Consider the following 23,996-nt stretch of genomic DNA (forward strand, 5'->3'; position numbering starts at 1 on the left):
TTGACAAAAACCAATCTTTAATTTTATAAATGTTCACTCAACTGCTGAATCCTAACAGCTGTTTCAAAGTTCTTTCAAAATTCAACCGTTTTCAACAAAAGCACAAACCCCATTTCCACGGTTTCCTCGTGAAACAGTTGCCAGTTGCACATGAACAAAGCAGGTTAATACAAATAACTATGAAATCAGGGTAAGTACTGATCCTAAGTAGCAATGAAATGATTAAAGAGACAGGAAGTTCCTCCTACAGCACGCCAGTCCTTCAAGGCACGGGATGCATCCACAGTTCCACAGGGTGACTGAGAACCAGCAGTCACCTCCAGCACTGGGGCAGGGGTTTGCTTCATGGCTTGAGGGGAATCTGCAGCAAATCCGAGAGGGAATGGCCCTTGGGAGGCAGCTCCTGGTACGGGCTAAGAACTACAAATAACCTCTAACCGTGCCGTGGGAAGGATTATTTCCCTAATACAGACATGCACTTTAAATAACTAATGTTCTGCTTCTTATTCTTCTGGAATTTCTGCTAATACCACCTGTATCAGCACTGACCACGCTTCCTAGGCGAGTTCCTGCAGGAATTCATTCCTTCCATCCAGGAGTTTGAAAACCGTTGTCCAGACCCAGATCATTAAACTTCTTCTGAGGGCGAAACCGGAGCTCGGCCAAAGGCTGGGCTGGATTTTCTGCGAGGTCTTCTCCAACCTCAGCCATCCTGGAGATGCCTGGCCCCAGCAGGCTCCAGTCCCAGCTCCACACCGTTGTGCCACGTTGCCAGAAGAAGCTTTTCCCTGTTAGGTCTGAGGCTTTCCCCCAGGAGAGGAGCGCGGGGAAGGCGCAGCGCCGCGCTCACAGCGCCGTGCTCTCCGTGTCATTGTCAATGTCCAGCAGGAGGTGGTTGTGCAGCTCTCTGCCCGCTGCCTCTGCAGGAAGCTCTGGAGGAGGGTTTGGAGGTGGTTCTGGAATACTGGAATTAGAGTCTGCACAAAAAGGGAACAGCAAGTTTAGCAGCCGGGCCAGGGCCGGCTCATTGACTCGGCAATTCCTGGGCATTTCCTTAGACAGAGAAGGGAAAGCAAAGATCAACGAAGGCTCCTGGAACTGAGCTGGCCCCGTGGGCACAAAGGGCTGAGCCCAACTGAACAGCTCAGATTGCTCCTCCTACAGACCCTGCTTCAGCCCTGGACAGAGCAACACAAACCCACTTCTTCCTGAAGGAGGGAGGACAGATCTGATTTAGGATCAGATTCCACAGTGCCCCTGGAGAGCTACTCTGGACTTTCATGTCAAAACACTCAGCAAAAGAACCTGGCACCTAAATCATCCACTAGGGAACACCACCTGTGCCTTGGAGAAACAAAAGGAACAAGGATGGTGGCAAAAGGAGGCAGAAGTTACTCACACCAAGTGCAGATCAAACCTCTCTCCTGTAAACAGGGCATGTCATGGTCTTTGTCTCTTCTGAGGAGAGGATTTTGTTCAAGTCGAGGTGTCCAAGAAGGATCACAAAATGCTGCATCTCTGGTGACTGACTGCCCTAGCAGCTAGGATCATCACACCAGAAAAATCCCTAGCAGCTCAAAAAAAGGTAACTGAACATCTTGTCAGGATTTTGGAAAGCTGATTTATAATATGCCATGACATCCCTTACTGCAGTCCAGCAGCTGCTCCACATAGGAAGTAATTTAGATAACTTAAATCAACAGAAAATCCAAATAAAAGCCTTGTTTTCAAGCACAGGAGGTGCAGACAGGCATCCTAGAGAGACTGGGACTCGTAACTCAAGCATGAAATCCTGAAGTTAACCCAGAAGTTACTGTAGAAAAGCTCAGGTCAAAGGTTGCTGAGCTGAATGACCTGAAGGAGGGGAAGCAGCCCCTGGCCTGCTCCTGAGCCCCCAGCCCCAGCCAGGCTGCAGGGATCTGTGTCCTGGGGTGCTGCAGGGATCTGTGTCCTGGGGTGCTGCAGGGATCTGTGTTCTGGGGTGCTGCAGGGATCTGTGTCCTGGGATCCTGCAGGGATCTGTGTTCTGGGGTGCTGCAGGGATCTGTGTCCTGGGATGCTGCAGGGATCTGTGCTGCAGGGATCTGTGTTCTGGGGTGCTGCAGGGATCTGTGTTCTGGGGTGCTGCAGGGATCTGTGTTCTGGGATGCTGCAGGGATCTGTGTCCTGGGGTGCTGCAGGGATCTGTGTTCTGGGGTGCTGCAGGGATCTGTGTCCTGGGATGCTGCAGGGATCTGTGTTCTGGGGTGCTGCAGGGATCTGTGTTCTGGGATCTGTGTCCTGGGGTGCTGCAGGGATCTGTGTTCTGGGATGCTGCAGGGATCTGTGCTGCAGGGATCTGTGTCCTGGGGTGCTGCAGGGATCTGTGTTCTGGGGTGCTGCAGGGATCTGTGTTCTGGGATGCTGCAGGGATCTGTGTCGTGGGATCTGTGTTCTGGGGTGCTGCAGGGATCTGTGCTGCAGGGATCTGAGTTCTGGGGTGCTGCAGGGATCTGTGTTCTGGGGTGCTGCAGGGATCTGTGTCCTGGGGTGCTGCAGGGATCTGTGCTGCAGGGATCTGTGTTCTGGGATGCTGCAGGGATCTGTGTTCTGGGATGCTGCAGGGATCTGTGTCCTGGGGTGCTGCAGGGATCTGTGTCCTGGGGTGCTGCAGGGATCTGTGTTCTGGGGTGCTGCAGGGATCTGGGGTGCTGCAGGGATCTGTGCTGCAGGGATCTGGGGTGCTGCAGGGATCTGTGTTCTGGGGTGCTGCAGGGATCTGTGTCCTGGGGTGCTGCAGGGATCTGTGCTGCAGGGATCTGAGTTCTGGGGTGCTGCAGGGATCTGAGTTCTGGGGTGCTGCAGGGATCTGTGTTCTGGGGTGCTGCAGGGATCTGGGGTGCTGCAGGGATCTGGGGTGCTGCAGGGATCTGTGTTCTGGGGTGCTGCAGGGAGGGGGCAGCTGCAATCCCATCTCACTTGGCCTGGCACTCAGCAGGAAACTAAACCACAGAATCCCAGAATGGTTTGGACTGGAAGGGACCTTACATCACATCCCATCCCACCCTCTGCCACTTCAGGGACACCTGCACTACCCCAAACCCCTGGGGGCTGCTCTGGGACGCTGTGACACGGGGAGGGAGCGTTTGTGACACAGGACAGAGCAGTGACATCGGATACACAGCGAGCCTCTGCACAGAACACAGCAGCTCTGGCTTCTCTGTACATGGAGACAGCACAAGGTGAGAGTGGCCAGGAGACACCGAGAGCTTCACATTCTGCTCTCCGAGGCTTTAGTGGGTTAATGGAGCAGCAGCAGCCCCTCTCTGGCCATGCCCGAGGGACACACACAGCAGGGCACTGGGGGTTAGTAGTTAGCACACAGATCATTAGCAATTAGCAACAGTGTTGGCCAATCAGGGGCCTGGTCCTTACCATTGCACTTGCCAATACAGTTCCTACTGAATGCTGGTCAAACATCTGGATTATTTAATAAAACCTTTGATTAGAATATTCTAGGGCTTCTTACTTTTACACCATAAATAGAATTTGAGGCATTCCTAAAGTCCAGTACATGGACAAAGGAGTGTCCTGAGAACAGCTCAGAATTCCTGCTCAGGGATTATTATGAGGTTTGCTGGCACCTTAATTTTGTTCCCTCATTCCACTCCTTAAGGTTCAAATTAAAAACAGCAGTTGCACGTTGTGAATTAGTGAGTCTGTAAGTGCTGGTATGTGCAGGTGTGGATATTAGAGCAGACACTCTTATGTGACAGGTGGTGGTGTTAATTCAGATTATTAATCCTTTAAAAACACATTGATCTGGGAAAGGTGGATGCTTTAGTATGCAGTGTACTGCTGGAGGTGAGCCTGAGTGTCACTTCAACCCCTCCCCAAGTGGATTTTAGCTAAACAGGCTGGATCTTCTGGGTCCCTTCACCAGTTTTGGAGAGAATCCTCCCTGAGGAGCTTTCCTTTCCCAGTTCCATTTCCAGTTTCCTTTCCCAGCTCCATCCTGTGTTTACAGCACACACCTGGGCCACTTTGCTCTGCTCTGCAATCCCCTCTGCCAGGTGCCATTCAATTCTGATGAAGCAGCCCCAGCTAGATGTTAATTACAAGACAAGGATTTCTCCCATGACACTGGGGTAAAACAAACCCTCCCTGTCTGCTATCATTGAAGCAATTTCCTCAGAACCAGGAAAACCCTAAAGGGAAAATAAATATGGTCCAAACCATGAAACACTTGGAAATTTAGATTAAGTCTTTCCCTGAAGTTTGACTCATTAGCACAGCTGCTACTGGTGCTGTCAAGATTCAGAGCCCAGCCTCACTTCCGACTTCAGCCTGGGAATAAATTATCCTCTTATTTTAAATATACTGACAAAAGTACAGTCAGCAGAAGTCAGTTATTTTAAAAATCAAAGCTACTTTTTAGTTGCTTAAGCAGCTCATTAACTGCTGGTTTTATTGTGGAATCCCATCAGGGGCAGGGACACCTCCCACCATCCCAGGCTCCTCCAAGCCCCATCCAATCCGGCCTTGGACACTTCCAAGGATCCAGGGGCAGCCACAGCTCCTCTGGGCAACCTCTTTCTTTGCCAAAAAAAAACCCTCCAAGTGCTTCAAAATAACTGCAAAGCTAAAGTGAGAGCTACATTAAAATGTAACCACAAACAATTGTAGGAAAATCAGTATGATTTTTTAATGTTTTTTTTTTTTGCCTGCACTGAGGAGAAGAAGCCTGTTGGAATCAGGTCACTCATCACACCTGACCTGGGGGCCTGGTGTGAAGTGCTAATTCTTTACAGGGACTTAAGGAATAATTTAATGTTCACAGGCCTATTACAACTGAGCAGCAGAGGCCTGAAACTGTCTTGCAGGCAGAATGCTATGGAGGGAGGAGGTACAGAGCTGGCAGAGCACATTTCCTGTGTGAGGATGAGAACACAGGGCTGGCAGAGCACAGTTCCAAGCGCATGTCCGAACTCAAGCTACAAACAGGAGCAGTTTAGCTGCAATTGCAGTTTCTGTGAGTACAAACCTTATTCGCAGTAACCATCCCCACCTGTGAAGGCATTGGGGTAGAGCTGTTAGGCAACAGAATGGATACTCTGCATTCAATTACATTAGTCTAATTCTAGAGAAGCTGCAGTGTCATGGGAAAGTTTTGACCATTATTAATTATAAGTAGATTTAAAAGCATTAGTCTCCCACACTCAGTATTCTCTTGCTTCAGAATTTCCCAGAATAAGCAGCGACTCAGCAGGAGAACATTCCAAAATCTGCTGGTTTTGAACGGCCTCAGCAATTACATTAAAAAAAATAAACTTTATTAAAGTAACATTAACCCAATCAAATTGGTAACGACAAGCTTCATGAAGCTTCTGTGAGAAGACAAAAGTTTCTTTGCTTCATGATTGTCTTAAAACAAGGATTGCCCTTAAAATGTGAAGCTCTATAAGCACTGACCTAAGAAATGCAGTTTAATACAAGTGATTCTTCACCTTCTGGATGCCCAAGTTAAATGCACATCAGAAGGTTCTGTTCTCATAAGGTGAGACATTCTCTGCATGTTCTGCCTCCTAGAACACGTGTCAGTGACCACTTGTGCCCTGTCCTTATCTCAGTATGTGCAGCAATCCACCATCCTTGGCTACATCTTCTCCCTCCTCCAAATATTTGCTTTTTTGGCAACAGATGTACAAGCAGAACCGACTGCCAAGATGCTGAGCTGGAGACAGCCCCAGAGAGCTGCTGTCACAGTGTTCAGCCTCCAAATAGGAAAAAAAAATAACAAAAGTTCATCTCCACTTGCCCCCAAACACTTCTGCCTCAGGAAGGACACCCTCGTGTGCAGAGCAGCTGGGTGGGCATTGAACTGGAAATGAGCTATGGAGTGTTTAAAGTGTGATTTGTGCTTTCTGCTTTCCCCCCACAGTAACTCCCAGCTACAATGGCTTCACACTGCCAGGCCCCAGGAGACAGCAGTGAGCTGCAGCAGAGATTCAAAACCTGCAGGCTAGAGGCTGTGATTTGGGGGCTGGCTCTTTACAGCCCTTTCCAACCCAAATCACTCTATCTGTGTTTCAAAGAGAGCAGTGGAGAACAATCCCCAGCAGGTTTCAGGAGGACACAGGGGAGGATGCACTCACCTGTGACTATTTTGGACGCCGTCTGCGCGGGGTTTGCAGCCGTCCCATCTGCAGGCAGCTGCGAGGGAGGGTGAGGCGGAGGGGGGACACTGGGTCTGTTCCTGGGCTTGGGCACGGGCCGTGGCCGGGGCAAGGAGCCGCTCTGAGGTCCGCAGGGAGCCTGGCAGGGCTCGGGGGGCACGGCCGGGGGGCTGCCCGGGTGCTTCCCCAGCGGGGGCGTGCCCGGAGGAGTGGGAGTCTGAGGCTGGGACAGCGAGGGGCTGGGCTGCTCTCCCTGCTCCACGGAGCCTTGGCTGCTGCCCTTGGGCTGCAGGGGAGGAGTTGCCTGTGCTGGGGGCTGGGGGGGTGGGTGGCTGGGGGCTTGGATCGGGGACAGGCTGCTGGAGTATCTCCGAGGTGCAGAAACCTGGCAAGGGGAGGAGGTCTGGGCTGCTCCTTGGTTTGCATGTTGAGCAGGAGGAGAAGAGCTTCTGGCTGGTGGTTTTGGAGAGACAGAAGGTGGCTGAGCAGCTGGGGAAGAGCTTTGGCTTCCTGGCTGCCCCGGAGGGGGGTTGGCTGGTTTGGGGGGGGCTGGTGCTGGTTTCTTCATAGCTGTGGAGAGAAGAGGGGAGATTCCAGCATCAGGGACTGGGGGTGTCACAGGGACATGCAGCCACAGGACACAGGCAATAGCTTCCCACTGACAGGGAGTGGGCTCAGATGGAATACAGGGAAGGAATTCCTCCCTGGCAGGGTGGGCAGGCCCTGGCACAGGTGCCCAGAGCAGCTGTGGCCACCCCTGGATCCTTGGCAGTGTCCCAGACCAGGCTGGACAGAGCTTGGAGCAGCCTGGGACAGTGGAAGGTGTCCCTGCCTAGGGCAGAGGATGGAACAAGATGAGTTTTAAAGTCCCTTCCTGCCCAAACCATTTTGTAATTCTGTGATTCCAAACCAAGCTCCCAAAGAAAACGATTTGCAGCACAAAAAATCCTCAGGTTTGTTATCCAAATAAAATGGTGCATTATCAAGTGCAAGCATTGCCTGATCAATAGCTTTTGAGAGAGTTTGTTAAACAGCACTGTGACACTATCACCATTCAGAGAGTCCAAAAGTCACAGCTGCTTTACAGCCAGGCCTTGGGGACAAGCCAAGAGATTAAACTGCTGTCTGTGTAAGGGCAGAGATGCTGATAAAGTTATTTTAGCAGCATTTTTGCAGTACATCAAGGCTTGGAACACAGTGGATTGAAAAGCAATAAACACACACCTCTCCTCAGGGCGTGGGGACTGGGACCAGCAGCGTTCTGGGGCTGGGTGACAGAGAGCTGGGAGGCGCTGGGCACTGCCTGGCCCGGGGCAGGGCCTGCCTGGCTGCCGTTCCTCACCGGTGGAGGAGTGGCTGAAGATGTGCTGTCCTTGGATTTTGAGGTACTGGAAATGAAAAAGCCAACGTTAGAGATGGTTGGAACGCGCCTCCTGCTGCAGCCGTTCCTCTACAAACCGTGCTGTGGATCAGGTATCAGGGAAACAAACTGCATTTAAAGCATTGTCAAGCCCTGGCACAGGTACCCAGGGAAGTGGTGGAGTCACAGTCCCTGAAGTGTTCCAACAACACGTGGATGTGGCACCTGAGGGCACAGATCAGTGCTGAACGCTGGCAGTGCTGGCTCGTGGCTGATGATGGAGGATGGGCCAGCTGAGCTGGCTCTGGGCACGGTCCCCTCCTGTGGCTGTGCACCTGCAGCCTCCTCTCCACATTTAGAGTCACCTGCAGCAATTTAGCCCTCAAAAGGACCAACTTTACACACTTCTCCTGGCACTCTGCAATCCCCATTTCTCCAGGTGCTGTTACTAAACTGTGAGAACTCACACAGAGGCTGTGCAGATTTTAAGTGCAAGTTTCAGACACGACCCGCAGGGTTTTGTTTCAGCTGCCTCTGCCACAAAAGCCATCTGTGGAGGAAATACTGGTCTGCAGGGGATTTCCAAATGAGCTGGTTTTGTAAACAAGTCACCTGAGAACAAGTTTTGTGCCCAAGAGTCAGTGCTGCATCAAACCCCAGCGTGGGGTTTCACCCTGAGATGCCAAGGCTGACATTTGGAAGGTTTCACACGTGGTTTATCACAGCTCTCACACCACTGAAGAGCTCAGAGCAAAGTGCTGCTCCCACCTCACAGGAGGAAGTCAGGCTGCTGCAACTAGCCTTGGAGTCCAGGGACACAACTGCAGAGCTTCAAGAGAAATTAAACAGCAAAGAGCCTGTGTGCCTACTTGTCCTGAAGAAACTAACCCTGAAATATCATAAACTGCCTGCCAGTTTTCTAGTAAGCAAGTCTGCTCATCACCAACACTTGCTGCAGACAAATAAATGAAACAAGACATATCCAGATAACGTATACAAGAGACAACAAATGAGACCAACAGCTTTCTGGTACTGCCACTGCAGGTTTTGCTCTTTCAGCAGCAAACTGGTATCACCTGTGTGCACATCTCTAGAACACAACCTGGGAAGGTCAGTGTGGGCAGTAGAAACAGTCTATATTTGTATTTTTCATCATCATTTTTGCCCCCAAGAGTTCCACTAGCTTAGAAGACGAACTCCAGAACAGAAAAATGGATGTTATGGAAGATGAATTCTGGAATATCCAGATGTTGTTTTCCAAAACCAATTCTGGAACATCCAGAACTGTGTGTGTTATTTCAGAAGGCCAATCCTGGAAGCACATCCATGGCAGGAGAGCTGCTGCTGCCCACAGCTGCCAGGGCACAGGAGGGATGGGGCACAGGTGGGAAGGGGCATGGGTGGGATGGATGTGCCACAGGAGGGATGGGTGTGCCACAGGCGGGATGGGTGTGCCACAGGTGGGATGGATGTGCCACAGGTGGGATGTGCCACAGGTGGGATGGATGTGCCACAGCTGGGATGTGCCACAGGTGGGATGGATGTGCCACAGGTGGGATGGATGTGCCACAGCTGGGATGGGGCACAGGTGGGATGGGGCACAGGTGGGATGTGCCACAGGTAGGATGTGCCACAGGTGGGATGGATGTGCCACAGGTGGGATGGATGTGCCACGGGTGGGATGGGTGTGCCACAGGTAGGATGTGCCACAGGTGGGATGGATGTGCCACAGGTAGGATGTGCCACAGCTGGGATGTGCCACAGCTGGGATGTGCCACAGGTGGGATGGATGTGCCACGGGTGGGATGTGCCACAGGTGGGATGGATGTGCCACAGGTGGGATGTGCCACAGGTGGGATGGATGTGCCACAGGTGGGATGGATGTGCCACAGGTGGGATGTGCCACAGGTAGGATGTGCCACAGCTGGGATGTGCCACAGGTGGGATGTGCCACAGCTGGGATGGATGTGCCACAGGTGGGATGGATGTGCCACAGGTGGGATGGATGTGCCACAGGAGGGATGTGCCACAGCTGGGATGTGCCACAGCTGGGATGTGCCACAGGAGGGATGTGCCACAGGAGGGATGTGCCACAGGTAGGATGTGCCACAGCTGGGATGGATGTGCCACAGCTGGGATGTGCCACAGGTGGGATGGATGTGCCACAGGTGGGATGGATGTGCCACAGGTGGGATGGATGTGCCACGGGTGGGATGGATGTGCCACAGGTGGGATGGATGTGCCACGGGTGGGATGTGCCACAGGTGACACCTCTTTGCTGCCAGAGCCGCTGCCAAGCCGCTGCCAGCTCAAGCCGTGCCTCTTACCTGGCATCCTCCGTGCCCGGAGCCGGGGGCTGCTCTGCAGGGGGAGCAGGAGCAGCCCCGGGGCCGGGCTCAGCCCCGGCAGGCGGGCAGTGCTGCTCGGCCGCGGGCTCGCAGGGCGGCAGAGGCGGCTGGAAGGCCGGCGATGTGAGCTTTCTGTTTACAGTGCCACATCGCCGAGGGGTCGCGGGGAACTCCAGCACCTTCACACCAAAGCTACAGAGAGAAGAGAGAGTGAACACAGCGGGCAGCCACCCCCAGGGGCTGCAGCAGCAGCAGGACTCGGGGTGTCCCACCCCCAGACGAACCCCGACATGCAAAGCAGCGACGAGGAAAGCTCCGCTGGCTGCACGACACCACCGTGTTAAATGAAAGCTTCCACTGGCTGCACAACACCAGCAATGTTAACACATGCAACAGGATTTGGCTTATCCCTGCACAGGGATAAGCTAAACGTCAGTGAACAAACTACTCAATTACATTTGGAGACAAACACTGATGACAATGAGGTCAGAGCACTCAGAATCTCACATGTAAATACAGACTTTTCCTTACATACCACAGTAGCTCCTCACTAAATGTATTTTGCCACATGAATTTTGTTTCTATCGCACACTAAGTTGCAGCAGAGATTCTAAAAAAAGCTATTGGATAGAGGCTGTGATTTGGGGGTTGGAGTGAGGGATCTTTACAGTCCTTTCAAACCCAAATCATTCTATTTGTGTTTCAAGGAGAACAACGGAGACCTCAACTCTAACGGATTTTAGAATGCATACAGCACAGTCATTCTAGAAAGTGTTTTATTCTTGTTGTGTTAAACACTGGATCTCAAACTGATTTTCTTCCCCCTCTGTGAGTGCTGACAAATTTGCATGTGGCTGGTCACAGCTAACAGGTAACAACATTTGCATCAACAGCTAAAAACAAGCACATCACTTGAATACTCATGATGAGTGATAAGAATGAACATTACACTACATGTTATATGGGAAACAGCACATTTTACTGGGAGTTTTTAGCATTCTACTGCTTGCTGTGGCAATACTGTACCATCATCAACTCAGAAGTCTTATCATGAAGGCACCAGGTGACACCACCTCAGCTTATGGGCTTTGAAAGAGAAGCCATGGAATACCAGAAGTTAGAGAGATGCTACTGCAGACCCTTCTGCTCCAGTGAATCTTAGACCACCCCCAATCTGTGCCAGGAGAATGGAAACTGGGAGCAGCAATATCTGGTTGGGATTTATCATGCAGAGTGTAACTGGAAGGAAGTAACAGTACATTACCTTTGAGCCATCCTCAGGCTGCAACAACAGGAAATAAATCACTATTGTTATCTACAGCATTTCCATGAAATTCCTCTCCTGACACCAGTGAAGGTGTCTGATTGAAGCCTCATTGGAAGAGGGCTGTAATGGACCCCTAAGCTGAGAATCACACCTACCTTTCCTTCTTCAGCAAATCCCCTTCCATCACAGTCATGCTCAGAGGCCTCTTCCTCTCCAGGGTCCCACATTCATAATCATTCCCAGTGTGTGACAAGTGATTGGAATTAACAGCAGGAACTGCCACGAACGCCCCAGACACATTGAAATCTTCATCTGGAAGAGGGACAGGCAGAATGTCTCCTGAGACACACACACACATCCCCAAGGGGACACAAGCCACTGAGGGGGACCAGGAGGGGAATGTAAAATTGCTGAGCTGTGGCAGGAACTCACCTCCAGGGAAGAACCAGTCTGCATGCTGAATAATGGGCTCAATAACTGCTACCACGTGCACTGAAGTGGCTGCTGCCATTTCAGCCAGGGATCTGCAGGAGAGATTGGAAAAACACTTTATTGAGAGTTCCCTCCAAGTAAGAAAATTAAAATCAATTCAGACTACCTAAATAACAACTGAGGCTAAGCATGATGGATCAGCTCCTCAGTACCAGAGAAAGAGCAGCTGTGCTGGGCTCCAGACCATACCCAGCAGCATTCACAGCTTTTGGAAACACCCCCAAAAACCTTCCTGCCTCAAAGGATCTGGAGGCATGGGCTGAAAGAACACTTGAAATAATTTTTAGGTAAACAGTTTGGTACTGTGAATAGACTAAAGGATTTAAACCTATCAATTCAACAGCTTCACACAGTTCTGCTTTGTAGCTTTCTTAAAAGAACTCACCCTTCATTCTTTGCCCACAACAAGTTGGGACCCAAGACTATGGCGATATTGCTCGGTGTCATTTTGTTAACGTCACTGTTCTGGGCAAGCTTGGCTAAAAATTTGATTAAATACCTTCAAAAAGGAAAGAAACAATTAAACAGCAGAAACCATAAGCATTTCTTGTTGAAATCAAGTAAATAAAAATTCGAGAACTTGTAAAAAGAGCTCCCAACAAGACGGAAATGAGATGAGCAGCCTTCTCGCCTGGCAGCTGCCCAATGCTTCTGCTCCTGAATCATAAAAGTTGAACTGGGTAAAGCAGCTCCCATCTTAGCAAAACACAAGCACAGAAATATTATACCTCCAGAGAAAAACACTTAGTTTCAGCTAGTTTCATGCCCTGTAATGGAAATTCCACATTTCTAGGAATCACCAGAGCTGGTTTTGTTCCAGTTCATTTCCAAAATGCAAAACCAAAAGGAAAAATGAGATGTTTTAGATAGATCCAGGTGATTTTTCTAAGACTGGAAACTACAGCAAAGAGAAGAGCAGGAACCGTAAGTAGAAGGGCTCTGTGCATCACTATTTCCTGACAGGAAATAGTGATGCACAGGGAATTAATTCAATAGGGAATTAATCTGAGGCCACTGCTGCATGAAATAAGAGGTATTTTTATAAATCCCACTGAATTTGGCCAAGAAAAGCACACCTGGATTAGAGTTTAGTTTAATTGGCTTTGAGGTGCAAAGCAGCTGAGCTAAGAGATGTTCATACCTACCTGAAGTTAACACGGTAATGCTCAGGTAATCTGTTACAAATCCTCCATAACTCCTGGAGCTTCTTATCCTGGTCCTGAATACTGAAAGGACAAAAAAAAAAAAAAGCCACAACTTCTTACTTTCAGGGCAGAAATTAGTTGTTTCTGAAGTGACAGAGAGATGATGGTATAAACTTCCATTTATGACAAATAAATGTTTTGTACTCAGTAACCTGCTTGTCAGATCCCTGAATCATCTCTACCTGCAACAAAAGTGCCTGAGCATCACTCCTGTGCAGCCAGCAGCCCCAAGAATAAACAAAATAGATACTTCACCACATTTTGTGCAATTTGTATTGAGCTATTTATTATTTAAAATAATTTGTTACATGAAACACCCATTAGTGAAATAATAAATAACTGTGTGAGATTGGCTGTTTCTTTTGAGTTCATCTATGAAGAATCAAATTTAATAGAAGCATGCAGCATGACTTTATAGCTATTTCTGCTTACTTTGCAGCTTGTGTCCACTCCTCATACAGGCTGTAGGTCATGAGAGGCTCTGGCAGCTCCCGCAAATAGGATTTCAAGGCACCTGCAATGCAGACAGGGACACGTTGGCTCCTCAGGCACTGATTTCAGACTTCAGGGAAAATTCTGCCCCTCACATTTGCAGTTTTATCTGTGCAATAAATTCCAAGTAGCAGGGAAAGTGGCAAGACCTGACACTTGCACAGTGGAACTGCTTAGATCTTAACACAAAGGGTCTGTCAATAATTAGTGCAATTTGATAGAAACATGCTATAAAACTCTGAATCATCTCCTCAGGACAAAGGATTTATAAAGATGTACTGAAGGTCTACACACAGCTCTAATCTACCTTGACCATGTTAACACTGTTGTCATGAGAGATGTGACAGCTGGGTCATTATGATCACCTGAATTTTCCACACCATTATCACAAATACATCAGGTGTGATCAGCATGGGCACACTGCACTTACCTGTGTCAAACTATGCACTGAACTTTCAACTGATTGTCACTTCTCCCAGTTAAACTGTGGAGATCACCACCTGAACAGCACAAAGTTGTGTCATATCAATTTACACCTGGTTTGGATTCACAACACTCCCAATACCTGCAACAGCGTGGGGATCTGAGTAAAACTCATCCAGCTGGGAAGTGGAACAGTCCAGGGCAGCTTTCAGCTTTTTTAACTTGGAGGCTCCAGCAGCAATTCTGAACAAGCCCTGCATCACAGAAATAAAATGGATTGATTGGTAACCACACATTGGCACAAGCATGGAGCAGCACCAGATTTACAACAGCCTCTTTCAGAACATTCCAGCTCTGGTGCCTTCCCCAGCTGGCCCTTCACGTGTCCTGTCACTGTCCCCTGCCCCTGGGTCAGCTCTTCCACACCCTTGGCCCATTCCAATTTTCACTGGAAGTGCATCCTGCACCTCCAAGACACTTCACACAGTGCCGAGGTTCTTCTGTTGCAAAATATTTACCAACTACTTAATGAGAAATTAGTCAAGCAACATGTTAACAAACAGACACCAGTTCATGAGCTTGACTGGCCCCTCTTCCCCAGTTCCTGGAATCACTCACCTCCTCTCTCATCCCCGTTTCCAGGAGCATCATGACACAGGCTTCGATAGGAACTGCGATTTCCCTCCCGCTGCGCTTCAGATGCTCTTCCAGGGGAGTTCCAAAAGCTGGTTTTTCAGTCCATTTGTCTAAGTTGGAGAGTATCAAAACACTGAGCAGGATATCTACCAAACCCTTGAATTATAGCCCAGGCAAGAAAAGAAGAAAGCCTCTAGTACAGCATAGAAACGTTCAGACTACAGCAGGAGTTTTACAGCCCTTGATTGGTAAAGTCCCTTGGATCAGGAGCAAAGAGAAAATGAGGCTGCTGGTGGTCAAGAAAAAAATACTTCTGCATCTTTCTGAATGGAGTATCACACACAAATTCTGTGTACAACTGGAATTACAAATGACAATCCTCAACAAGGCTGCACATTCCAGTAACACTGATTTAGCTCCAGTCTGCAAGAAACCGTGAGGAAAATTTTGTCTGGACTGCATGACCTGGGCTGATTTTTGTTTTAACTGTATTTAAGGTGAACAAAAACTGAGCTGTTAATAAAAAGTTTTATTCCTTAAATTGATTCCTTATATCAGCAAATTACAATGGATGTTAACAGCCCCAGTGTGTCACATCAGAACTACCACGGTGACAGCCCAGCACCGTAACATTCAAATTTCAAATTAATTCTTCCATCTTGTTTAACTCCAATTGGCATAAATTTCTCCAAATTGAATGTGAATTTCTACTTTCCTACAATTTACGTTCTGACCCATTTCTGCCATTTTAACTGAAAAAATGCAGATGTAAAAGGTTATTGTTAGTACAGATGTGTTATTTCTTTTATGTGGAAAAGAGGCCAAGAAAGACAAAAGCTTCAGAGGACTTCAAAGAGTGCTCTGAAGGCAAAGTGTTTCTGCAAAGGATTTAATTCACCCCTTTTCTTTACAGAACCACATCCATCACCTCCCTTGTCAGGTTTTAGTCCCTCTCATTCATAAACACACCGTGAGATGAACATGGCATTTCCCAACCTTAGCAAATTACAGCAAACATTAGGAAAAGAAACCTCAGCACTTGTTCAAAATCCCGTCCCTGGAAGTGTCCCAGGATGGGGCTTGGAGATCATGGAAGGTGTCCCTGCCCACAGCAGGGCTGGCACTGGATGGGCTTTGGGGTCCCTTCCAACCCAAACCTAAATGGGATTCTAATGGGATTCTAATTTACACAGCAGCCAGAAACACAACGTGAGAAATTCCCTACATTCAGCCACTGTGGTTCTCAGCCACCTTCTAGGGAGTCTGCTCTGAAGCATTTCCTGCCCAGCTGCCCTGTACAAACTTTCCAGGCACCAAAAACAAACTTCAAGCACCATATCCACAAAGAATCTTCTGCACAGCTCTGCTGCTGCTGCAGCATCACCTCTGCACTCCCTCCTCTCCCACACTGAGCAGATATCCCACACCATTTTCCACAATGCTCCTACTGATTTATGCATTGAATTGGTTCATCTTTTACAACCTTCATCAGCTGCAGACACCTGAGCCTTCCTCAGCTCAGACTGTATTTGCTCTCAGACTCTGTCCACCTATTTCTCCAAAGATTCAGAGACAGCACAGCCAGGATTTCAGAGTAGTTTCCAAAACACACAGTGCATCCTCATCCCAAATCATCAGTGATACACCTCAAAGCCCCCTGACAGTAGAAGCTTAGCAGCAGTTCCAGCTCTTCTTAGGGAAGAAATGAAGCTGTACAGTTCAACTTTTTAACAGCTGATAATCAGCACAAGAACCCAAACTTTCCATTTCCCAGTGTGCAGTGCACACTGGGAAAGAGGATTTCACAAAATGAGGGAGGAAAAAGATCAAGCTCCTTAAAATCCATGGAGTTTTCCTGATAATCACCTGTAATCACTCAAGAACCAAATCACAATGACACTTTCAGTGGCCTGAAGAGCCAGGTGTGACTCAGCAAAAGGGCACAAAGGGCTAAGCAAATAGAAAAATCCTTCCTTTACCCTGCTGGGTATCAGAGAGAGCCTTAATTAATATTTTATTAGTGTGTTAAACATGGCTGGAGAACTCCAGAGAACACAAAGATGGAATTATGCTTGGGAATGTAAAATTGTTAAGCAGATCAAAATGGCCTTATTAAATCAGTCTGCATGCAAGAGAATCAAGATAGAGGAGGAGAATATTGTGCATAGGTGGCATAGGCAAGGAGAAGGATCAGCCAGAGCACAGGTTACTTTACCTTGATGGGCTTGAATTTCGGGTAGGACCTTTTCTATGACTGCTAATGCTTTTCTATGGTAATCTGCTTGTGCTTCTAATAACTGAGAACAGAAGCCACATTTTAAAAACAAAAAGAGCATTAGCTTCTGATGAGCACATAAGACAAGACTAAAGGTTTAGCACACAAAATGTCATCTCTGAGAACCGAGTGTGTGTGCCCAGCTGTGCTGAAGCAGAGCCCCAGTGCCAACACTCACCATGACAAAGCAGCGGGCGTACTCCCCCTCCTTGGACACGAAGCTGTACATGTCTGCAGCCAGCTGATCCTTTGGGAAAGATGCAAACCAGGACAGCAGGTTTATCTCAAATTGTACAGACAGACAGATTTATTGTGTTTATTTTGCTGGCAGGAAGTTTGAACTAAGAAGCTGTAATGCACCTGCTCTGCTCCAACGTTCTTCAAGCAAAACCATCTCAAAATCTTAACTCTGGTTTATCCAACAAAGCAGTTGCCCCCTTCAGACAAAAACATACTGCCATTCAGTCCAGTTATTTATAGCACTCAAAGACAAGTACAAGTTATGAAGTACAATTTACAAATAAAAACGGTTTCAGTTCTCAGTACTCAATGGAGCATTTGCTGTTGAGAAGTGAAAATGAATGTGAACTGCTCAGAGCTGCTGAAAATGAATGTGAACTGCTCAGTGACATCTAGCACGGTCCTGGGATGGCTCAGCTTCACTTTCCTTCAGGTCCCTCCCACTGCACAGCTGCTCCATGGTCTGGAGCACCCAGACACCCTGAACATTCATTCATGGCCAGGATGCAGCTGGCTCAGACTGAAACTGAAAATAATGTCAAATTCCCAACTTAGAAACACCCAGGATGGAGTTCCTCATTGAACTAAAGCAATCCAGAGATCAGCTGGCATGAAAATACCCCCAGGACAGGCACTGTCACAGCCAGGTGATCTGCAGCTGCACAACTGGGCAATTCCAGGGCAGGGGTGGAAGGGACACTCATCCTGTCCTTACCTTGCACTGCTCTACTTTATTTCCAGCTTCATCCATCTCCTCCTTAAGAGATTCTATTTTTGAAGGGTGCACTTGGAAATTTGTTCCTGAAGTCTTGTGGGCTTGGTTGTATCTGGGGAAGAAAAGTTTCATTTGGTGAGAATCAATATCCAACACAAATCTGCATTTATTGGCCAGCTGGGAACTTCTTTCAACAGGAAACAAACCCCACAATTCCTGAGGTTTTCCAACAGAACTGAAAGGTTCAAAACACACCATTCATGACATGCTGGCATAATCCACTAGCAACTATAAACATCACCAGGAATCCTGCATCTGCCCCAGTCTGTAACATGGGTGTGGAATATCCTGAAAATGGCCCCACCAATTCTCAGGGCAGTGAAAAACCTTTTAAAGGGTGAGATGAACCACCCAGGACCCTCCCAGTGAGATGGCTCCACACAGGGCTGTAAAAGCACTTGGTGTGGTTACACAGAGATTCCTGCTCCCTCTTTAAGCTGAAAACCTCAGTGATTCCTTATTTAAGTTAAACACTTGTATAACTGGAAACTGGATCCGTTTCCAACACTTTTCCAATTATGTATGGGCATGTAAGAACTCCAAAATCTTGATTCTGTTTGGATCTAGCAGTCATGGGTCCTCTTCTGGTGTAACTTAAATGTAGTTTGTCCTTTTTCACCTAGTGCCTGCTCACAGCAGCATTTCAATAACAAGCATGAGATGCCAACAAGGAGTTCACATGGACAGAAAAGCACTCAGTAACTAAAATGCTCTCCTACCTTCCCCTTGCAGAATCCCAGTCCAGCACTAGCTTTGCAAGCTGCTTCCTCTGCTTCTGAATATTTGGGATCTCTGTCTGAAATGAGAATTAGGGGCTTACATTGAATTTTAAATCGTACATTGTAACAAATCACATGTTGTAGGTTTCACAACCACTTTCCACCAGTAACACAGGGCTCCTTTAAAGCAGTTTTTTAATACCAGTGCTGAGATAAACCACTTTTGCTCAGTTTATGCATCAATGCAGATGTGCTTCTCCCCCCAGGCTGAGCTCACCTCTGTCAGCAGGCACAGTGGGTCTATAACTTCTCTCTCAATCTGTACTTCATGCTGGGAGAGCTCCATTGCCAGTTTACTCTCTGCATCCCCACAGGTATCCAGCATTTTCCTGTAGGAGTTACAGGGAATTGTCATGGCAGTTACCACAGACTGAGGAAGGATTCCAGGCAGAGCAGAGCTCTGGAAAGCTTTGTGCTAAAGCAGAGCTTCCCTTTGTGGCCTCAACCCAACTGCTCTGTGCTCTCCTGGAGAAATCTGGGATAGGCAAGTGGTGTTATTAAACCTTTGTCTTCTAAATTCCTGAGCCATGACAACACTTTGGAGGCTTTTAGACATCCAGGTGATTATACCAGCCCTGAGGGCACAGAAATCAGTATTTATTTCCAAGACCATCCTTCCATCTCACCACATGTAGGAAAAATTGCTCAATGCAGTATTTCATTTTCTCCTAAGCCCCTTTCATGTCAAGGTCTTAACACCCCAATTCCCAGCAATCCCATCCCCAGCAGTCTCAGGATCCAAACCCAGGACTTGACCTTCATTTTATGTTTGTTATAAGGAAAATCCCAATTCTGTAAGATTTTATCCAGGTTCAAATCTCCTGCAGTGGCTCAGAAATATGTTCTCAAAGATTTCTAAGGTCATTCTACACTGTCTCCATAAGAGTTCCCACCAGCAATGAAAAAACCCACTTGGCTCCAGGAATTCAGCACACAGAGGTTCATTTGTTTCAGCCACTTTCCTGTAAATTGCAAATAACCATGTTGCCATGATAGATACATTTGGGCTACTTTGAACTAGGAGCCATTAATGCTAATTGACATTATTTTAAATCATTAATGTAAACCTGTAGGATTCAGTTTAAAATAAAAATGCAGTTTATTTGCAGAATATACATAATTTTAAACTTCAAATGGAGATGATAATTCTACTAACATACAAGGAAAAAAGCCATTTTAAAAGCTTTTATGATAGAGAATCAAAATCCTCTGGAATGCAATTCAGCCTAAAACTTGTCACCAAATCATTCCAGAAAAAATTGCTTGCTCACTGTTTCTCCCTTTGGATTAGAGAAAGAATCTAGAAATATTAAGTTTTATTAGATTGAAACCAGCCTTTGTCCACCCACAGGCTCTAATGAGAGCCCTGCAGGCAATAAGATGTCAGACAGCAAGTCAGGAAAAAAAGGCAAACACTTACCCCAGCAGAGTTTCATCACTCAGCTGGATGGATCCTTCCTGCATGTTTTGAGCCAGAGCTGTTAGAGGAAGTTTTTTCTATGGAACAGAAGGAACAATGCTCAGCTTAGTGCTGCTCACTCTTTCCAGCTTCCCCAGTACATCCCCTTAAGGTCTTGCTCCTCTTCCATATGGTTTCTATTACACAAATACAGCTCATTCTTGGACTCAAAGAAAATGCCAAGTCACAGAAAGTTGCAAGCCCCAGGACTCCTATTCTCAGGCACTCTGAAAAGCACTTTCTTCTCAGTTTCAGCTGGAATGACTGGCCCAAAGCATATCTCTACTGCCAAGGAGAGATAAACAGCTTTAAGCTGAGATTTAAGCAACCAGCTCGTCATGTTTCTCTCTCAGAGGTCCTGGTCTCTGCTCTCTGTTACTCAATAAAAGGAGAAAGTGTGAATGGGAATTATATCTGGCTCTGATGCTTTAAGAAAACCTAGCTATGGTGTTGCTATGAGGGGCAGAAATCAAATGTGTCCAGAAAACCATTTCCAGGCAGCTGGAGGTGGCAGTGCCCAAGGACAGCTGCAGATGTGAGGGGCTGGCTCAGAGCTGCAGATTATTCTCCCCTAGCTGGGTGTCAGCAGAGCTCCAGGCACCCAGCACCCAGCAGGGGCAACAAGAGTCCTGGCACTGCTGAGGTGTGCCAGCCTGTGCTCTGCTGCTGATGGGGCTTCACTGGGGTTCCACTGGGGTTCTACTGGGGTTCTACTGGGGTTCCACTGGGGTTTCACTGGGGTTCCACTGGGGTTTTACTGGGGTTCCACCTGGGTTCTACTGGGGTTCCATTGGGGTTCCACTGGGGTTTTTTCACTGGGGCTTCACTGGGGTTCCACTGGGGTTTCACTGGGGTTTTTCACTGGGGTTCCACCGGGTTTCTTCACTGGGGTTCTATTGGGGTTCTATTGGGGTTCTACTGGGGTTCCACTGGGGTTTCACTGGGGTTTTTCACTGGGGTTCCACCGGGGTTCTTCACTGGGGTTCTATTGGGGTTCTACAGGGGTTCTAATGGGGCTCTACTGGGGTTCCACTGGGGTTTTTCACTGGGGTTCTACTGGGGCTCTCCTGGGGTTCCACTGGGGTTCTACTGGGGTTCCACTGGGGTTTTTCACTGGGGTTCCACTGGGGTTCTTCACTGGGCTTCTATTGGGGTTCTACAGGGGTTCTACTGGGGTTCCACTGGGGTTCTATTGGGGTTCCACCTGGGTTCCACTGGGGTTCCACTGCGTTTTTTCACTGGGGTTCCACTGGGGTTCTAATGGGGTTCCACCGGGGTCCCACTGGGGTTTTTCACTGGGCTTTTCCCTGGGGTTCCTCTGGGGTTTCACTGGGGTTCCACTGGGCTTTTCACTGGGGTTCCTCTGGGGTTTTTCACTGGGGTTTCACAGGGGTTCTAATGGGGTCCCACTGGGGTTTTTCACTGGGGTTTTCCACTGGGGTTTCACAGGGGTTCCTCTGGGGTCCCAGCAGTGCCAGCAGCGAGCTGCTGTGACAGAGCAGGGCTCCCTGGGCTGCTGTGGGAGCTCTCCCAGGCACAGCCAGCTGTACTCACGTGTCTCTTGTCAGGGTCTGTGCCATGCTGGCCCTGCAGACAGGTGATCAGTCTCTTCTGGGCCAGGTGGCACACGGACCTCACCGTGTCCAGGCGCCTCTCGATCTGATCGGCCCCGGGGGAGAGGGGAGGAAGAGAAAACAACACAAAAACCAGAAGTTATTTCCCTGGCCTCAGCAGAAAACCTTCCCCCCTGTACCACACGTCGCTCTGGGTTGCAGATTTCTCAAATTCTCCAGCTTACAAGAACTGCAGCTGCTTAGCAGAAGTGCCTGACAGCAAAAATGCTTGGGGGGAGACTGGAATTGGGTTTTTTTTCAGTGGCACAGAAATTCAGTCAGAGCTCATGGCACTGGAAAGTGGGAAAGGGAAAAAACACTGCCCTGTCTGGCATCTCAGCAAAAGGGAATCAGGGTGACACTTGCCATCTGAGATGAATGGCACATGCAGGTACCCAAGAGGCTGATTTAGGGACAAAACTGTGGGAAATCCTCGTAATTTTCACTGTGACCTTGTAAAGACGGTGCTGAAGACACATCTGACAGTTCCTTCCCACTGTACAAACCTGTACTCTGAGCTCTTCCTGCACGTCCTTCCCTGGCTGTTAAACACAAGGACAAAGCTCCCACATGCTGAGAAAAAACAGTATTTTCAGGGAGAGACTACTGGGATTCAAATGGGATATGGAATTAAAAAAAATAGGAGTTGAAGCCCAAACAAGAGTTCTGTTTATCAGCATCTAATTCAAACATGGCTTAATACACAGCCTGTGAATAGGACAAATATATACATGATAAACTGTTTTTTAAAGGATTTTAAGCAAGGAATTTGGACTATTTTATTTCAAAGAACACCAAAAACAAACAAAGTGATGAGCAGTGGGACAGAACTGCTCATGCCACTGAGCTCTCTGTGCACAGCACCCAAAGAATGCTGTTTATCTGCATTTTGATGACTCACCAAGAATAACAGGAGGCCCTTTGGAATGGATTCTATTTAAAAAGCAAGGGAAAAAAAAAGTAGATTTCATCTGTAGAAATAATCTGAACAGACTCCAGTTTTTGATACAGCTCTAAAATCACTCTTATTATATTTTCAAGAGGGCAAAACAAACCCAAGCTGAAGTGCTCAAAAAGCTCAGTAAAAATCTGCTAGGGTAGAATAAACTGCAGAGAAAGTGCCCAGAGATTGCTCTGAGAGCACAAGGCTCTGTTTTTTATCTACAGAGCATGAAGCAACAAATTCAAAGTGAAGTCCAGGTGGAAAAAGTCCATATGGAGATCAGTGAACAAGTGGGTATTGTTTGTGATCTAGTGTTGCAGCTAAGAGTATTCAATTCTCTTGTGTTATCTTCAAAATGAAATTCTGGAATGGTTTGGCCCATCCAGTGCCAGTCCTGCCATGGCAGGGACACCTTCCACTGTCCCAGGCTGCTCCAAGCTCCATCCAGCCTGGCCTTGGGCACTGCAGGGATCCAGGGGCAGCTCCAGATGCTCTGGGCACCTGTGCCAGGGAGGAAACACCACCACCACATTCTAAACCATCCTCTTGTTACAAAAAAAAAATCATTTGTGCAAGGTCAGGTAGTTCAAACTTCTAAGACAGAGCAGGGGGTTTTGGCAGGCCTGGAACACGGTGACATCCTGGAGCTGAGGCACCCCTCGGACCCTGGCAGGTCCTGGCTGGTGGCTCGGCTTCCTCACGAAGGCTCTGGAGCACACACACTCCCTTCCAGGACCCCTGAACTGCAGAGCAAGGGCACATCACTGACAGGAGGAACATGACCCCAGAACTTCACAGTCATCCCTCTCCTCTCTGATCTGCTTTCTAGTGCAAAGATGGCAAGAAAAGCACAGAGGACATTCATCTCCTTCAAGCCACCTCTGAAGTGACAAGGTGACCCACAGGCCACGCTGTCTGTCCCCTCAGGGCATCCCCAGAGTACAGAACATCACACAATTGCTTCATTTTCTGCCACTGAGCTCTGCCAGAAAGCAGGACTATTGTAAAGGCCTTTTCAGTACTGAATTATAGCCTTTGTCTTCAGATGAAACACATTGAACAGACACTTGAAACGGAGCACAACCCTTCAGAAAACAGAACAAAAAAAACCTGTTAACAATCCTGTGCAAAGCTTGAGCTGAATATGAAAAAACCCAACTGTGAACCATGTTTGTCAAGTGAGCAGCACCAGTTTCCAAACTCTTGGGTTAGATAAGAGCCTCTTGCCCCTGCACAAGCCCCCAAGAGCAAACAAACAAGTGAGTAAATTCTTCCACTTGGGTGTAGCCAGGCTGCTCAGGGCCTGGGAAAGCCTTGCTTGCAAAATTTTTTTGGCAACAAGCAGCAGAGCTTTTGGCTTTCACTTCTTGTTACTATTCTGCAGCTAAACAAGAAACCAGATGGGCCCTCGCAGGCTACCAAGGTGTTTAACATCCTCTGTGTCACTGAGCTCCACATCTCCTCAGAAATTAAGGACAGAACTGTCAAACTGGGAAGGTAATTCTAGTTTAAATAAAGCAACTCCCTGAAAATG

General features: G+C 48.0%; 1 protein-coding gene across 6 annotated transcripts in view; it reads right to left on the reverse strand.

Moving 5' to 3' along the window:
• The window catches only part of ARHGAP17 (Rho GTPase activating protein 17), a 43,005-nt gene continuing 19,009 nt past the window's right edge, over positions 1-23,996 (reverse strand). Inside the window, exons 3-23 of one of the 6 annotated variants that reach the window (XM_058849398.1) lie at positions 21,461-21,565; positions 19,868-19,944; positions 18,665-18,776; positions 18,388-18,464; positions 17,609-17,720; positions 16,832-16,900; positions 16,594-16,675; positions 14,361-14,488; positions 13,885-13,996; positions 13,260-13,341; positions 12,768-12,848; positions 12,008-12,121; positions 11,563-11,654; positions 11,286-11,442; positions 11,128-11,145; positions 9,843-10,055; positions 7,380-7,543; positions 6,135-6,725; positions 5,024-5,047; positions 3,415-3,459; positions 839-977 (exon numbers count right to left, since the gene is read on the reverse strand). In XM_058849398.1, the coding sequence (XP_058705381.1) occupies positions 5,025-5,047; positions 6,135-6,725; positions 7,380-7,543; positions 9,843-10,055; positions 11,128-11,145; positions 11,286-11,442; positions 11,563-11,654; positions 12,008-12,121; positions 12,768-12,848; positions 13,260-13,341; positions 13,885-13,996; positions 14,361-14,488; positions 16,594-16,675; positions 16,832-16,900; positions 17,609-17,720; positions 18,388-18,464; positions 18,665-18,776; positions 19,868-19,944; positions 21,461-21,565 (2,409 nt within the window). In that variant the 3' untranslated portion in view covers positions 839-977; positions 3,415-3,459; position 5,024. Of the gene's footprint in view, positions 978-3,414; positions 3,460-5,023; positions 5,048-6,134; positions 6,726-7,379; positions 7,544-9,842; positions 10,056-11,127; positions 11,146-11,285; positions 11,443-11,562; positions 11,655-12,007; positions 12,122-12,767; positions 12,849-13,259; positions 13,342-13,884; positions 13,997-14,360; positions 14,489-16,593; positions 16,676-16,831; positions 16,901-17,608; positions 17,721-18,387; positions 18,465-18,664; positions 18,777-19,867; positions 19,945-21,460; positions 21,566-23,996 lie in introns of all 6 variants that reach the window. The other 5 variants (XM_058849397.1, XM_058849399.1, XM_058849394.1 and 2 more) reach the window with 5 other exon arrangements.

The sequence above is a fragment of the Poecile atricapillus genome, chromosome 14 (assembly GCF_030490865.1).
Source record: "Poecile atricapillus isolate bPoeAtr1 chromosome 14, bPoeAtr1.hap1, whole genome shotgun sequence".
NCBI classification, from domain to species: Eukaryota; Metazoa; Chordata; class Aves; order Passeriformes; family Paridae; genus Poecile; species Poecile atricapillus.